Here is an 18,248-nt window from a genome sequence, read left to right as displayed (position 1 = left end):
GATTTTCTATCAAAAGCTTCTACTTATTGGCTTCTTATCCATCAATGTGTCAAGTAACAAAGTAGAGCTGCCAATAGCTCTGTCGAGGAGTCGGAAATTTATTGAGAGGTTGAAAATTCAATAATGATGTAACAGCTGTGAATAAGAACCCGCTCCTGGAATGAATGGAATGTTGTCATGTGTTGATATAACTATTTCAGTTCACGCCATCGTTGTTGACTTTTCTGTGGTTCAGTCTTGGGCGCTGTAACCTTTCCTTTGCTTATAGCTTGCAGAGTGCTAGAGGAATATTGCGTGAATTCGCTGGTGAATCTAGCACATTGATGCAGTGAGTGCTAGCCAGTTCATCTGTACTTGGCGTGTTTAATATTTACTGCCGCCCCCATGTTGTGTTTGGCTTGCTGGTCATCAGCTAGTTTGTTACAATACTAAATCCAAAGCACACCGAATAAATGGTTGAATTATGATAAAGAGTGGTTCCAAGATAGTATAAAGCCATGCAGGATAAACATAGTTTTATAAATATAGTTATTAAAAATGCATGTATAGGCCTATAACTATACTAGATGAATGCCCTGCATTGCACGGGTTATAAAAAACGGCTTAATGACATTACATCACTTAGTCTACTCACTACATCACATTTACACTATATAGCCCGCAACTATATATAAGCTGTTTTTATTACTTGTGCAACCCCGGGCATTCACCTAGTGAGGTCGTGTCTCCACTCACGTCAAGCTTTTTTCTTCATATATCGCTTTCACCAAACTTCAGACATTGTCAGAAATTGATACAGATGTATGCTGACTCAAATATTTGCTCCGATTTTACATTGATGTTGGCAAATTTGCTTATTTAGGCATTCATAGGGAGAGGTTCGACTTTATATGCGCATACATGAACATGACTTGATGATGTCAAAGGTGATGGTGCAATTAAATCATCAGATTTATACCTTTTGATCCTGGAGTTTGCTCTCCTTAGTAATTAGCAAATGTTGTAGCATCTTCAAATGTGTATGGCCACATGCATGTAAAGTGGTTACCAAACCATCCAGGTGGATTTTTTTGGTTCAGGTCTTAAGCATTCTCTAAGAAAATTCAACATGGACAGATACCACCGAATCGTTTTTCTGTCTGTTCCAAATGCTTTGCTTCACTAGTTTAAAAGAGGGTCAATTAGAAAGTTTGATAGAGTTGTTTCATAAACTTGTGTCGAGAGAATTCACATTAGCACTGCATAGATCTATGTTATTAGTATTTATTTCAGGTAAACTAAACAATCTGTAGGAGATGGCAGACAACCAGGAGGTGCTGTTCGATCAGATCTATGAGTTACAGGAAGTGATAGGGAGGTAGGAGTCTGTCAGCCATGCTTATGTCCGAATGATTAAATAGCTGAGCTGATGTCTTATCTGTGGTTTTAGTTTCCTCGTTGTGTCATGTCATCCTCTGCTTATCGTGGGTCGCTGCTCAGGTTATCTGCTGAGCATGTTTATATTTATCAAATACAGTAGACATAATAGTAGTAAAATAGTAGTCAAACATAAACGATCTATTCCGGGGAAAGTTTATGTTAAATAGATTTTACGTTATATAGGAACAGTGAAAAACAGTGAAATACATGTAAATTGCCTAATCCGTTCCAAGATCTTCCCAAACTCACCCCTTTGGGCATCAAAAAGGAAAAAGACAAGATTTAAGTTTTTAATTTAATGACTGTACCATCACTGTAGTATTGTTAGTTTGTATCAATAACTTTACTCCTTTTCTTATCACTTTCACTTGGTTCACAGTCTATGATTGCAGTAATTTTACAATAGGTTGAGGAGAATGCACACCTTCAACGTCAATTTACTTCAAGTTCCTCTTTTATTCTTGACAGCAAGGTCTGTTTTGCAAAACAAACAAAAAATAAAAATATTGTATATGCCTAAAATGAAGTCAAACAAAAGTATAACTCTACTATAATAAGACCAGTGTCTATCTGTCCGTCCCTCTCTCTGTCAAAACAGGTCCAAGGTTATGATAAAAGATAGCTTTTAATGATACTCGAGCTGGAGACAGTCAGTTCGGTAGACTGACACTACCGCCTAATTATGCAGCTACTTGTTAACTGAACTTTATCGATACACCTGACCATGTCTCACGCTGAACTAGACTGTCCGAATACTAGTATACCGTATATAGAGATAGCTCTATATGTCGCTTCCTCTTTCAAGTGCGACAAATTGGAAAGCGATATTTTTAAGAGTTATCACAAGATGCGTATTGTTAAAATCAAATTTGAGAACTCGCTCGACACCTCACGTTATATGGAATTTTTACGTAGTTTGAAGCAAAAACTTTACATAATTTGTTTAAGTTATGTGGAAGTTACGTTATAGAAGCGTCTACTGTACTGTAGTTTCCTTCTTACTTTTATAAAATTCCAGATGAAACCCTTCCTTCCCATATAAGATTCTACTGTCAATATAGTATTGCTGGTACATCGGACCCTCGCCATACGATTATAATTCGTTCCAATGTTGGCATCGTAAGGCGAAAATGTTGTATAGAAAGGTATAGAAACCTGTAGGAATTATCTAATGCAAACGGTCAAACGATCTCTGGTAAAAATCATGAGTAATACATACAGTAGGTAGTTCTCACTTTTGAGACAGACGCATAACCAAAGCGTTGAATTTAACTTTAATGAATTTAGCTTAAGCCTACTAAACACATATTTGAAGTTTTAGTATGTATGTGTTTTTCACAATCCTCAACTCCACAACTCATCCGCTAAGTTTCAGATAGGCATGACAATGATGACATATTCTATTTTTTCAAAAAAAATTTCTTTTTGAATGTTTAAAATTTTAGCTTCTGTTGCATATAGCCAGGCTAATTACCTGAATGACAGCTCGAAGCAAATAGATTCTAGTACTCATTGATGCGGTTGGATGTCCCTCAAAGTAGGACGCGGGGCTTTTGCATCTATCTCCTCAACATGCCCCACGCTTAAATTACTAGTCAAGTGGTTATCTTGTGAAGGCCTGAAAGTGTAGCTGACACTCAAAGCTGGTGCATTATGTAAATTATCTGATATCATCTGTCCACTCTAAGATGACCGCTACATGTCTAGGGGTTCTTCACGAGAAGCGCTAGACGTCTGCTGCTTACAGCTAATGAAATAAACCCTTCGCTGACTGTGTCATATTCTCATAGCGTTGCTCATCAGATTGCCTGACAAGATGAATTCTAGCGGCCCAAAGATATAGACTCGCCATGTTTCCGCGACGCGGTTAATCTGCAAGTTTGGAAGCAGCAAAAATCCGCTAGTTAACGTGAGCTTTGTTACTGACCAATTTTTGCCGATTGTTTTGTGGTTGGAAAAGATAGAACGGCACTTGCGATTGATGGACAAGAAAGTGCCATGCAAGCTATTCCATTTTTTGAACACTTCTCACACTTCAGTCGTTCTTATTTCGATTTGAACAGTTCTGAATTCGCTGCTATGACATCTGGCGTAGAAATCCTTAACATTTTTACAAAAGCACCCTCATTAATCCACAGCATGCACATTTCCATTGAAACACTGTAACTTATCACACTGTAACTCGACACATGCACAACTCCAGATCAGCATCATACAAATAATAAAAACATCGTGGCTGGCTTATATAATGCTAGTTGTGGAGGCTACTGTCGAAGGCAGTGAATCCGTACAGTAATTTTGTATGAGCAGGTAGTCTTCGGTGTAGTATTCATTGTTTACAGTCATAGCAGATATGTCTGATGTGAGTAAATATTTTCCTTGGTGATTCCAACACAAGCTACTTTCTGTTGATACTTGGTTTGTTTTGTTATGCTATGAGTCTATTACTGACTTTACATAGAGCAGTTTAGACTGCCGACCAGTCGAGTTGAAATAGTCTTGAGGAACGATCTAAGCGATACCAACCAGTTTGCTAATTGTCTGCAGGGCGCTCTATCTAGATTTTCTCAACATTTTTCCCAAAATGTTTTATCCCATACTCTATAGGACAACAATCTAAATTACACACTCACATGGGTTGTAGGCTGAAGAGCAGTTCCATTTGATATTCCATCTAACTTTGGTTAATTGCGTTTGTCCCAGCACTTTCAGCGCCAATCGGCGGGTACTACATCTCATTTAGATCTGATTTACATCGTCGTGGGACTCTTGGATATGCTAGTTTTCACCAATGTCGTTCAGCTGTCGATGGTATTTTAGGTCAAGGTTCGCTATTGCGATATATTTGACCTTCGTTCTAATTAGCAAATTGTATCAAATGTTTGTCAGCACCAATAACAAGCGCTGATTAAGCCGTCTAGCTGAAACTGAAAACGCTTCATAGTCACATCTTCATTTTACTTTAAGGTAAAGTACAGGAGAAAAATTAATTGGCGGACTTGTCTAATATGGTTTGTCGTTTGACTACCTAGCAATGAGATTGGAGCTAGCTTCGGTTACTTTTGAATTCTACTAGTTGTGTACGCGATTAGTGTATGCTGGGGTGGTTAGTATACATGGGGCGGTTAGTATACATGGGGCGGTTAGTATACATGGGGTGGTTAGTATACATGGGGCGGTTAGTATACATGGGGCGGTTAGTATACATGGGGCGGTTAGTATACATGGAGTGGTTAGTATACATGGGGTGGTTAGTATACATGGGGTGGTTAGTATACATGGGGCGGTTAGTATACATGGGGTGGTTAGTATACAGTGCACCCTCGAGATACGATGTTAATTCGTTCCAGGGTTGGCATCGTATGGTGAAAAATTCGTATATCGGGGTATAGAGACCATTGTAATTAAACAATGCAAACACCCCCTAGTCAAAATCGTCAATTTTTTTTACAGAAATGTGTACATATTGACAATTAGCAACAAAATAGTATGTTAACTTTAGTAATTATAGTTACCTACAGTAACTGTATTGTATTTAGTGTATTTTAATGGTTATGATCTGCAATAAAACGCAAAATTATAATGTGTGTACCAAATGCAGTACGTACAGTAAGGAGTTCTTACCTTCAAAAGGTACGCATAACATAAACTTTGAATTCACTTCAAGTAAGTTTAGCTTGCTAAACCTAAACTTAAAACTAAGTTTTAGTATGTATCAACTTTTTATCACGAAATTTTATCCTTCAGCAGTTCTTATCTTCACTTTCACTATAAACTTTAGCATATCTGTTTGAAACCTTTTTCAACCTAAATCAATAAGGCCGAGCGATGCAGTTATAGAAAGCGGCACCTCGCACACTTGACCATTTAATGGCTACCGAAAAGAAAAATAAAATTTTATTTTCTACACAGGACGTACACACCTTTGGAGTAACGTGGCTTTATCTGGTACATGTAGCGAGTAAAAGAGATGAGGCAAAAGCGTATCAATGCTAATTATGGTGCTGCACACTTGAAAATAAATTTAAAACGTAATGAATTGGAATTTTTTAGCAGGCTAAAAGAAGTTGTCCATTCCTGTCCAATTCTTCTATCTTTCAACAAGAAAATTGCTAGCTAGCGCTTGTAAAAGGATCCAGAGAATGTGGTACAGTAGTTTGTCTTGTATGAAATGTGCACAAGAATCAATGTAACCATACATACAAAGTTTGTACGTATTTATACCCTATGGGGGGGACAGGGCTTTAGCAAGTTTCAGAAAGTACTGTGGATGCGTCAACTATCCTGAGCAGCTAGTTATATGCGTTACATACATACATACGATGAATTGTATTCACGTAGAAGATAACAAGCCCATATGCAAAAACATGGTTAAACAAGAGAATAAAACATAAAATCAAAAGGAAACAAATAAAATATGAAAAACATGCCACACAAGAGATAAATAATATATATTATACATGCATTGTTTTAATGTACCAGTCCACATCAGTAAATTAAACACATAAAATATTTCTGCGAATGCGGGTTTCCTGTATCTTCTACATGCTCGCCTTTACTAAATGGTTGCTCCTTTTGTATGCTGATCGCGTGCATGACCTAGCTCATTCAAATGTTCAGTCGGAAGCTCTTTCTTGTGCTTGCTTTAATGGAGTTCTTGTTTTAATAATAATTGCAAGTGCTGATTGGTTGCGATCATATTCCTTGACAATGTTGATAATACGGGTCCCTTCTTATTTACGACATCCAACTTTGTTGACATAGAAATCAATTTTCCTTCGTTTTGTAACGTTTGTATCGGTCTCAGATTCCATAGATAACGAATTAAATGTAGATACTTGTAGTTATATACGTATGCTGACTTAAAAGTTTATAGTAAAAGGTATAATAACGCTACAAATGAATATTTGCTCTCGCTTGTGCATTTTACACGAAATTTTCCACGCGGATATGAGAGAAGTCGATCATCGTGTCTCGTCTAAACGTTCTAAGAATGTTTTTGGGAAACCATATTTCGGTGTCTTTTTTATTTCGACGTGTGTTATGAGCACACCGACGGCCAAATTTTAACTCGGGCGAAACTTTTCTCAAATTCGTATGGTGAAATAAAATTCGTATAGCGAGGTGAAGATATCACAATGTTTGACTTCGTAAGGTGAAAAAATCGTATATCAGGGTAATCGTATCTCGAGGGTGCACTGTACATGGGGTGGTTAGTATACATGGGATGGTTAGTATACATGGGGTGGTTAGTATACATGGGGTGGTTAGTATGCGTGGAGTAGTTTGTGTACATGGGGTGGTTAGATTTGATCTAGTATCTCTCACAATTTTAGAGAAATGCAGGAGTTTTCCCTTTTGATTTAGCTATACGATGGCACATGATAGCTGAGTCAGGTAGAGTGCGCTGGCGGTTTTTCCTTGGATTTTTTCTGAGACAAATCATAAACTGGCTATAACTAAGTTTTTAGAGGCAAGAAACAATTAACAATGTTCTGTTCCTTCAAAGAGTAAAGATCTGTGAATCTTATAGAACTCCTTCAATACATCATTCACAACTATTATTATGAACAGCCATTCTTATTGTAAACCATTTAAAGCTGGATTTAATTGTTTTTTTTTGTGTTTGTAAAATCATAGGACGGATTTCAAACGCATTCTAGCATAGGCCTATTTAGGGCTTTGTAGGAAACCTTTTGGTTTTGAAGCTGTTTTGACATTAAGATATCGAAATGCTTTTTACAACCATAATAGACCTATTGGTGTAATATTTTACTTACATTATGGTAAGCTAACCTTTCACAGAACTTTGACAGAAACCTTTTACAGTATTTGCAGAACTTTTCACAGAAGCTTTATAAAACACATTGACAACTATTGTAAGCGATTTCAGGTCGTAGCCTATCTGCTATGTTGTGAGAAAGTTGTTCATAAGCACCCATATTTGAGGTGGCAATGTCGCGGAAGATCTGGTCTGCTTTCTGAAAGAGTTATTCAGTAAATCACTATTCTTGCTGAAATAAATTGTAGCAGTTTGATGCGTTCAAATGATCAGTAACACTACATGTTGGTTTTTAGCTAATAGACATAAAACTTTCTCTCATTTACTACTGTTAACAAAATCATTCAGTTATGGATGTTAATTGTTAACAAGAAGCAATGTTTCAACGCATTGATTCCTTTTTTACTTGTATCGGAGTTGCAGTAATTTGGAGTTGTCTATACATTATTGGTTGCAGCATTGAGTGTTTTTATATGGCACTTCTTTCAAGGCTGGCTGGCAAAATAATTGTGATGTAACAAATTAAAATCTTTATCCAAAGACATCACATTACATGACTGTTTGTTGCATTGTATTTCTATTTAGCAACACTGAATTTATTCATATCACACAGCTATAAAGCGCTTGCCAGATGGTTGTATCACATGCTATCAGCAGATGTTTTACTCAAAAGATTTTACATACAAACCAGTCCCTCCAAATTGTCAGCTGTCATCCCAATTTTCAAGAACAGTCTAATTGGCCGTAGTAGATTTCTTCAAAATCTATTTTTAGTTGGCCATCTTTGCTTTCATGCCACACATGCGCATGTAGGCCTATCATAACAATAAGTCCAAAAATATGGTAGGGTGTTTATTAAGTATTACTAGCATCCAACAATTTGCCAATCACATTGCAGAGGTCCATTCAGTGTGGCTCGAAAGTGTGTGCACAGATCCACCAAGCAACCATTTGCTGTTAAGATTATTGATGTGGCCAAGTTCACAGCCTGCCCTGGCCTTTCTGCTGAAGGTATGTTCTGCCAGTCATTGGAAGTCATGCAATTCGACTTGTAAGCAGGGTTAATAAAAACCGTGAGTTTTCTGAAACAACTGAATAAATTGTTTTTATGAATATGTATACCAGCTGAGTGCCCAGTTTTGCGCGAGTAATTAAGAATGTTTTGCACAAAAGTCTGTTTTAATAAACATACAATGTTTACCATTCTAACTTTTAAATGAAGAAGTTAGTTTATTTCTGTGTGTTGAATCAAGTTTATCCTATAAATATATATAAATTATTTATAGCATTTCGGGCAAGTCTAGGCAAGTGTTTTTCCTTTAGTACAATGGCGGTCTCGAGTGCTATTAAAGGTGTAATAAGTATGTCCACGATTGTTCCATAATATGGCAAGGTGGCCAAATGGTGTAGCAGTTAGTGCGCCTGACTGCAAAACTGTTGTTTCCAAGTTCAATTCTAGTATGGAACAATTTTATCAATTTTTGTTGTTCCTAGGTAAATTTTGTGTATCTTATCGCTAATGGTGGACATATGACAGACCAACAAACCAATAACCACTTAGACATATATATATATATATATATATATATATATATATATATATATATATATATATATATATATATATATATATATATATATAAATATACTGCTATAAGTTTATTGCAAGAATTAGGTTATATATACATGAACTAATTCTTGCAATAAACTTTCCCTTTCAAATAAGTTGTGATTGAGTAATCTAACTTTTTGTTTATATTTATGCATAAAAAGTCAAAATTGTTTACTCAATTTTGTAAATACTTGAAAATCATTACCAAATGAAAATTCACTGATGAACTGAAAGGCATTAACCTTTTTAAACATTTTAAACTTGTATGTTTTGGTTCATCAGTTGAAACCAAGTCTATCTATGGTACCTTCTGTGTTTTGACTTGATTTTTAAATATTTATAACCATAAAAGAGAGTTTAGTATGGTTCATGTAAGTAGGATTTTTTCGTTAGTGGAATTTTATACAAAACCTCTGATGACTAGGAGTTGCATGTTCAACACGAGTATTTGAGTCTACCTGCACCTTGAGACAGTAATGCCTGTCTGGGGCTGTTAATACAACCTCTTTAGCTCACATTTCCGGTCAGTCATTACATGTTTGTTGTATATAACGCTGTATACACGCAGTTGCACAAAAACTATTGTTTCTGACTCTCTGGTTACTAAAACACTAGGTCAACGTGACAGCTTTAGTCGACTTATGTAAACTGTCTAATAAGTTTAAGATAGAAAAAATGATTGGTTTCAAACTTGACCCGAAGTTGAATCCATATTATTACAAAGTAGAACTTTCATGTAGGTATGCTCCGACCAAATAATCAGAACTGTGCAAAATTAATTAATCGCCAATATTAGCTAGCAAAGATCACTTTAAAATTAAACCTTCTGATTTTGCTATCAGAATGATAAGTCTAGCGCCGACAAAAGCTTGAATTCTGTAACAAGTTATATTATTCCTTTCGACTAACATCATTAGATTAACTGAGTTCCATACTCGTGCAATATTATTGTATCTATTTGGGTTAGGTAGTATAGACAAATAACCATCTTTGATTAACTTTCTCTAAAATGAAACACATTATTCCACTAAAATCTTTGTTTATAGCACAAAATCTCTCTGTTGGATATCAGTTTCCAATATGGGAGGAGTATTACTTCCAGCAACTGTTGGTCATCATTTGTGTATTCAATGTCAATTTGAACCTAGTTAACTTTTGCTAGTAACATCTTGTCCTGATTGGTGTGTTATGTTGCAGATCTGAAGAGAGAGGCTACGATATGTCATATGTTGAAACACCCACACATCACGGAATTGCTGGAGACATACAGTTCAGAGGGCATGCTCTACATGGTCTTCGAGCAGTCAGTATCATTTGGCACAGTTGCGCAAAAGTTTCTTCTGTTATTGAATGTCATTACAAGAAAATAGACTCTCCTTTGCAATGATTCTGTTGAAGTGTAGGTTTTACTTGTGTATGAGGTGCCCTGCAGCAGGACCTTGTGAAAGTAGACTATCCTGCTTACTAATGCCACTTATTGATGTATTCGAGAAATTGCTCCCAACTAATGCATGTCATTGGGATTTTATTGTTTGTAGTTTGGATGGAACAGATTTGTGTTTTGAAGCAGTGAGGCAGGCGACAGCAGGCTTCGTGTACAGCGAGGCTGTGGCTAGGTAAGGCTGGTTCCCATACTGACCACGAGGTCGTCGTGGCGATTTCACCCAACAAAACATTTTCAGCGATGAACAATGCAGCGACTCTTTTTTCGGCTATAAAACTGCGATGCTTTGTGGACCTCCTAATGTCGTATTTTAGAAGTTATTTCTGGTGTAAAGTTAAGTATTAGCCTAACGACATCATATTGATAAAGATCTCAAGACTTGGCTTTTAATGATTTGTGTTTGTCCACCGCATGCGTTTGTCCACCGTCAGTGAACATTACCTGACTTGGTTTTGGTGTACCATCTTGTACTTAACTGAGGCAAAAACTAGCATATCGATGTTAACAAAGCCACTTTTTTATTTTGTGTGCAGCGCGTATGTGTGAGCGCGCGCACCTGGTAATCTGCAAAAACGATCTGCGTTTTCACATTTTATAGCCAATTTTATTCAAACCTCATACACATATGCTCCGTGTCTTCCGCCAGGTCACTAAAAATATTTGGTTTTAAAATTCCATCTGGGTCCTGAGAACCAACTTCTCAAACACAAACTTGTGAGCCACCTGATTAAAATTTAAAAAATGCTGGGCTTCCTGCTAATATCTTTCTAAATTGTAACAGGTGTGCGATTGGATTATGAATTGCTCATGTTTATCCTAATCCTCTATCCATACAAGAAGATATCCAAATCACATTTAGTTAAACTGATATTGAGGATAGTACTCTGTCCCAGGATGCATTGCAACAGCTGCTATGACCAATTAAACTTCTGTTTGTAGCCACTATTTGAGGCAGATACTCGAGGCTCTGCAGTATTGTCACAGCAACGGTATTATTCATCGAGAGGTGAAGCCACATTGCGCTCTTCTTGCTTCTAAAGAGAACTCCGCTCCTATCAAACTTACAGACTTCAGCCTCGCAATCCAGCTGCCGCGTGACTCAGAGCATCTCGACGGAGGTAGGTAGTATATAGACGCTGCCTTAGCCATGCTAGTTGTCATACATTTTACTAACCCTGTGCTAAGTCTGCTACATGTATATACCTAGCTTTTAACCTTATGGCCTCATCACACCTTTCTGGGCTATCGTAATTGAGATATATTAACTCCTATGTCAACTTGGAAAACCTAAAAAGTAATATTATAGCTGGATAACAATACCTACGCATATTGTGTGAACCTTATTCAGAAGTCTTACCAGAGTTTTGCAATTGTCGTCCCATGGCTGACTATTGATCTATCTATAGAGTATATGGGTAATAGAGACATCCAGTCATAAAACTACTCCAAATGTAAGAGTTGTCATCAACTTATCCTTATAGCATAGTTTCTTATTCATTCTTTTGCCATTTTAGATGGAAAACTTGGATTTTGATTTTCGTGATTGTCTAGAATTTTTAGGGAATTTTTATTTTCCACATAACATTCGAAACTTATGCGCACACTCCTAAAAAACCTCTTTAATATACATTTTCAGTAGCTTTTAATAGTGTTTACCTACTGAGGGAAATATCGAATGCGGACCAAAGTCTTTAGGCTCTTTATAATGAATTATATTTTTATGGCGGTATATTTAAAAACAATATTCTGTTTTTCATTGTTGTATTTTTAATATATTATTTAGGCTAGGTTATCTCTACAGTATTTATATAGAACAATGCTTTCATGTGTTTTCAACAAGAATAATAATATAAACACATTGCAAATAAATCAATAATTTTGGTAGCGAAGTATCTGTCATAGAATCAGCAATATATTATCTTGTTTGAAGTTATCCTGTTAGTGTCATACCATGTCTATTACCGTACTTTTTGAACTATAAACCGCACCCCTATATAAGCCGCATCTGCTTTATTTTCCAAAAGAACGATAATAAAACAATACATAGGTCACATCTTTGTATAGGCCGCAAAACTCAGGACGGTGCTTTTTAACACGGCAGCAACTTTGCTGTTTAAAATAGAACAGTGCCTAACGAAACTGTTTCGTATTAACCAACGCTTTTTGACCTAGTGCCTAAAGGAACAGTACCGTTAGGCATTGTTTCGTTTTTTCTTTCATCGCTAGAGGCGCACTAACCAGAGATTCTGGTTAATGCGCCCTAGCGGTGAAAGAAAAAGCCACAGAATAGCCGCAGCCTTATATAAGCCGCTTGGCTTAAATCATCAGAAAAAAGTAGCGGCTAATAGTCCGAAAAGTACGGTACTAGTCATACCATGTATCTAGGTAGCATGCCAGTTATCGTAAAGTAGCATATACAGTCAAACATGGATAACTCGCCCATGGATAGCTCGAACACATATTTAATTCGAACGGTTTCTTTGGTCCGTTCCCACGTAATGATAAATTGCTATAGATAACTCGAACTCAACACTGTTAATTCGAACTGTTTTTTTTGCCCAACGGCTACCGAAACGGTTGTTATCGCTTTAGAAAATCACTTTATTCAAAGCCATAGAGGTAAACCTCATCTTTTCGTAATTCATAAGCGTCGTTATTACCACCATCGGCAAAATATTTGTTTCAACGACTTTTCTAGAGGTTTGGTGAATTTTGATTTATACTGCTATACGATGAATAGCACGGGCTAGCCGGGTCACGCGCGCAAGGATTTTCGCCACGCACATACAAAACAAAAACAGCGTGTTGTTTTTGTTTTGTATGTGCGTGGCGAAAATCCTTGAGTGCGTGACTCGGCTAGCCCGTGATGAATAGTTTTCCGACGTTGAATCCGTGTTGAATCAAAGTCGGAATGTTGAATGTTTAAAACGTCTTAAAAATTGTTGTAATTAAACGTATACGTTGTCTTAGCTAAAAAACTATTCATCGTTTGACCTAAACACAGAATATGTGCGTACATTCAATAAGTATCCATTCAAAAAGCGTGAGTGATATACAATGTACCGTAAAACCTCGTAAAACTTTTAATTGAACTGCCTCGGAGTGTTGCTCTTGACGAATCCCAGGTAAAGTAAGGTAATCTTTGCATAAACTTCAAGAAAAATCAGCAAAATTGATCGTGGGTAAAACGCTAAAAAAAAAGATGTCTTTTCTTTTGAGCATTTCAACAACGATCAAGTTTTGCCAATGTCAATCTAAAAAATGTCCTGGCAATAACATCACCTCAAACAACAAGCCAATCTCAAGGGATAGAAAAATCTCTATACTTTTTGATAAAAACGTTTTAAACCTTACATTAGAAGCATTTAATTTAAAACAAGCCATTTGTGCTTTTGATTTATATTATAGTTTGTATATGTACATGTATCTACTAATAAATAAGTAAATACATGGACTTGTGACAATGCTCTGATAACTTGAACGCTCTGATAATTCGAACACTTTTGCTCGGTCCCGTGAAGTTCGAGTTATCCATGTTTGACTGTATATATATATATATGTATATGTATATACATATATATGTATATACATGTATATATATGCCAGTATTATTTGCTATTGTTGATCCTGTAGCATTTCCAACCGCAAAGGCTGTCACATAGAGCTTTGTCATTGTTAGCTGTAAAAGTATCCATTACTAGCCACAAAGGTACCCGTAGTTAGCTATAAAGTTATCCATTTTTAGCCATAGGGGTATCCATAGAGGTATCAATTGTTAGCCATAGATTTACCTATTGTTAGCTATAGAGTTATCCATTATTTTTGTCATAGAGGTATCCATTATTAGTCACAAGGGTATCTATTGTTGGACATTGAAGTATCCTTTGTGAGTCATAAATTTACCTGTTATTACCTATAGAGATATCTAGTTGGCTCTATAATCAATAGAGCTCTTCATCCCTAGCCTCACTCTGGCCACACAGTTTGTTGCGATAGCCTCTCCCACTTTAACAAAAATAGCTCAATGCTTTTGATACTAACCGAAGCGCAATCAGCTCAGTGCTAAAAGCCAAGGCTTACTATAATGCAAGCTTGAAAGATATCTATTGAGGAAGATATAAACACATGCTCTTGAAAGAAATCAGTTCTGATGAGTAAACCACATTTAAAGGGAAAATGTCTGTTTATCAACATATGAATGTAGAAGTGCTGAGCTGTAAACCAGTTATAATGACATCCCTGGTTGCATGGCTACTTTCGACATGTCCTTCAAAATCACAACAACCTCTCTAGCAATTTGATGGCAGAAAGGAGTTAAAAGCTGAACTAGGGCTATTTGACTGCGTTTAGGGCTTCTCCACTGCCTCCCCCTGCTATGGTTATTACTATTAAATTGCTTGTAAGGCTCTACAAAAGATGCAGTCATTACAGGTTGAATTGTCCTTTTCTCTCCTCTCCCATTTTTGGCAGTTTGTGTTGGCATAGTCATGCTTATTGATGTTGTATCATAAAACTGCCCTTTCACCTCTCCCGTATTTTATTTGTCCAGTCTAATTTGTATTTGAGAGTCATTTTTTGCTTAATTAGAAACCTACATTAGCCTCCATTTTTACCTCGATGGCTAGATTTCTAGTACTGGTATGCATGCATTTTTTGTGCTTGCTATTGATAATCATGCTGCGAGTGTTATTAATAGAAACTTGAGAAAACTAGGGCTATGATGCTAACTGATTGCTCTTGTAATTTAGTTTATCAAACTGTGACCTCACGCTATTGCATTAATGTCTGGCTGCTCGGAAGATGACTACCAGAATGCAATCTAACTCCATCCTTACTTTAGATTTTTCGTGGTCAGGTTAAATTATCTTACGTTTCTATTTTAAGACACATTATAGTGTAATCACACTCTATACATTCAATCGATTATCTGTTATGCCACAACTTCTCTCTGCTCATTAAACCTATTGTAGTAGTAAACCTAAAAGTCTTACACCTTTTTCAACTCTAGAACAGTATTCAAACATTCTAAAAAATGTACAAAAATTTAATTTTTTCTGTATATTTCCCTCAATAATTGCATCAACACGACAAATGTGAAGCAATATTTTAAGTTTCTCTTCCCAAAGTACTCACTCAATTCTAGATGTATGTTTGCTATTAAGCAGTCATACTTCGACACGTGAATTTGATGCATTCTGGGACTGAACTCGTATCTCAATGTTCTAGTATTTCAATGCAATATTCCTATATAAAATTAATATGAATTAATCTGTTTCCATATTATGAAAATGAAAAATCCACCTAAAATCGGATATTACGATGGAAAACTTGTTTTTAGTTGTTGCGATTCAGTACCTACGCTCACCGAGTAACAAATACCCATTAGTTGGTAATATCTGCAATAAAATGCTACATCACTATGCACAGTACTGTATGGAGTTTTTACCTTCGAAACAGGTTAAGTGGCTAGCAGCGGTATGAGAGAGACTCGACAGCAACTATTTCGATAAATTGCACTTTTGTAACGCTACGCAACATTAAACATTACGCTATTAAACACTCATCTGATGCTAACTTTTAATCTTTCACTAAACTTAATTTTGATTCTGTCTTTCATAGTATTTTCTATTATCTGGTTCTGGCTTGGCGTTTTTTGGCTCACTTTCATTATAACTTTTAGCCGACCTTTTTAAAACTTTTTCTCAAACTGATTTGACAAAAAAGACGAGCAATGCTGTTCTCAAAAACGGCATTTCGTATACCTGACCATTTAGTATCCATCGAGAACCGACTCGTATGCTTGCATATAAAAGGTTTCTCGTATCTAAAGTCAGAAACTTGCTTGAAATTCTACTCGTATCTCAATTTTCTTGTATGACTGATTATGACAATCATTGATACAGCCAGGAGATTTGTATTACTCTAGGGCAACCTTTGGCTGGACAACAAAACTTGAAATCTCAAGTTTGTGCTCGTAGAGTCCTAGTTATGTAGGGAAACAGGGAGATAACTCCTTAAGGACCTCTTTAACATCGGGGAATAAATTAACATCTACATTTTATGTACACGCTGGTAAATATAACAAACTGCGGGATAACTTACCTTCCAGTGCATCAATGAGTTAATGCTGCTGTCTCGTTTGTTTGCTTCATTCATATTTTCTATGATTTACAGCTGCTTGTTGTTTGCATTCCTTTGCCTTGTTATCATTGATATACTTTCAGAAATCCCGCTGCATGATGACATAGAGCACTATGTAGCTACTAATTTTATTGGTAAGCTTATTCTCTCAGCTGCATAAGAAATTATCAAGGAGGTATTTGAAGCGTTTTAATGAGTTTTATTTATGTCCAAATTCACAAATTTATCTCTATGAATGAAAAAATGGTTTGTTTTGTGCAAGATCTCAATTATTTTCTTAATTTTTACTACATGAAGATGTTTCAGACCGTCACAACTGGTCTATATGTACATCAGGGCTGCCCAGACTCACACGCCTCGTGAGCAATTTTTCACACAACCAAGTCGAAGTGATTCAGTAGTACTGACGGGGACCATCGTCCTTTTCAAATTACAAAGACCAAATAATCAGTAATAATATACCTGCAATCGGCTAAATTATGTCTCGTGATTGACCAGTAACTTTTACCATGATCGACCACCTGGTCTTTCTCATGTGGTTGCTGATCTACTAAAGGTAGTCTTGTGGCATTAAGCCACCTTTTTATAGAACCATCATCCGTGATCAATAGTTTATCAATAATTTATTGATAGAGCATTCGGAGTTTGATGAACACCTCCCTGATTACTTCTTGCGCATCTCAAACATTTTGCCTTGTACCATTATTTGTGCCAACTGTTTCTCCTTTAGCTCAAGCTTTCTTCATGTGACTCGTCTGTTGTGCTATAAGCCTTGCGCGGTAAAATGCTTCGCTACTGACTTATGACTTCATATAGAGATGGGTTACAGCAGGTGGTTTAGTCCTCTCATAAGCTGTTCGTGTCACTCTCCTGGATTGAACACTGGCATTATGAGACTTGGAAAGATTGTGGAATATCTAAATATGGCTTGTAATTTAACTTGTATTAAAGCAGGGCAGCCATAACTCCGATATAATTCTGTTTAAAAATCAAATTGAAAGGCTGTATTCTCTAATTATGCTACCGCCATACCAAAATTATGGACAACAGCTAGTTTGGCAGAGCCGGCTTTGTTAATTACGAGTGGGCAAACAACTCCTAATTGCTTTCATAGTTGTACAGTTGCTTACATCCGTTTCACCTTTTCTCTCAAGTTAATTTTCACGCTATTGCTAGTGATCTGGCTTCTATCACGTTAACACGGTGAGTTGCCAGGAATGATGTATGTACACAGGGCGTGTCGGAACACCAAATTACCAGGCGCCAGAGGTTATACGGAGAGAGTTTTATGGACGACCAGTGGATGTGTGGGGGGCGGGTGTGATACTCTTTGTACTGCTCAGTGGTAGTCTCCCATTCTATGGCTCTGGCGCTTACTTGGAGAAGACAATCGCTAGGAAGCGACCTTTTGTGAGTTGTCACACTTCTTGGCTTTAATAGCATTTGCCGGTATTTGTCATGAATAGTGGCTGGTCGTTGTTGCGATTACAAGACATCAAATTTTTGTGGATGAAGGCGAAACTTTTGCGGAGTTCATTGTGAAGTCTATCAAAATATATAATCCTTGATATGCTGTACAGACACACTGTTAACTTTGAATGACCTACAATGACTAAACATACATTTACATGTATGAGTGAGTAAAATGTATTACTAAAGTATCCACCCACATGAATTGTGCTGTAAATTGTGGCACCAAATTGCTTTGAGAAAAGAGTTTGTAAATACACTTCGTTCAATCACTATCAATAAACTATCATCGAGAGTGTTTTGAGTGTTATTTTATGTTAGTGTTTTGTGAAACTCGTATCATGAACAATTGTTTTTGTCTCTTATTTTTAAAATCTGCA

The 18,248-nt window shown here is 36.6% G+C and overlaps 1 protein-coding gene across 2 annotated transcripts in view; it reads left to right on the top strand.

Moving 5' to 3' along the window:
- The window catches only part of LOC137406448 (peripheral plasma membrane protein CASK-like), a 107,327-nt gene that overhangs the window by 8,650 nt on the left and 80,429 nt on the right, over nt 1-18,248 (top strand). Inside the window, exons 3-9 of one of the 2 annotated variants that reach the window (XM_068093031.1) lie at nt 1,273-1,357; nt 8,100-8,212; nt 10,011-10,116; nt 10,352-10,429; nt 11,197-11,375; nt 16,482-16,532; nt 17,633-17,808. In XM_068093031.1, the coding sequence (XP_067949132.1) occupies nt 1,296-1,357; nt 8,100-8,212; nt 10,011-10,116; nt 10,352-10,429; nt 11,197-11,375; nt 16,482-16,532; nt 17,633-17,808 (765 nt within the window). In that variant the 5' untranslated portion in view covers nt 1,273-1,295. The remainder of the gene's footprint in view (nt 1-1,272; nt 1,358-8,099; nt 8,213-10,010; nt 10,117-10,351; nt 10,430-11,196; nt 11,376-16,481; nt 16,533-17,632; nt 17,809-18,248) is intronic. The other variant, XM_068093032.1, reaches the window with a different exon arrangement.

Source organism: Watersipora subatra, chromosome 10 (assembly GCF_963576615.1).
Source record: "Watersipora subatra chromosome 10, tzWatSuba1.1, whole genome shotgun sequence".
NCBI lineage: Eukaryota > Metazoa > Bryozoa > Gymnolaemata > Cheilostomatida > Watersiporidae > Watersipora > Watersipora subatra.
The sequence above is the reverse complement of the archived record's forward strand: the minus strand, read 5'-3'. Positions and strand labels throughout refer to the sequence as shown.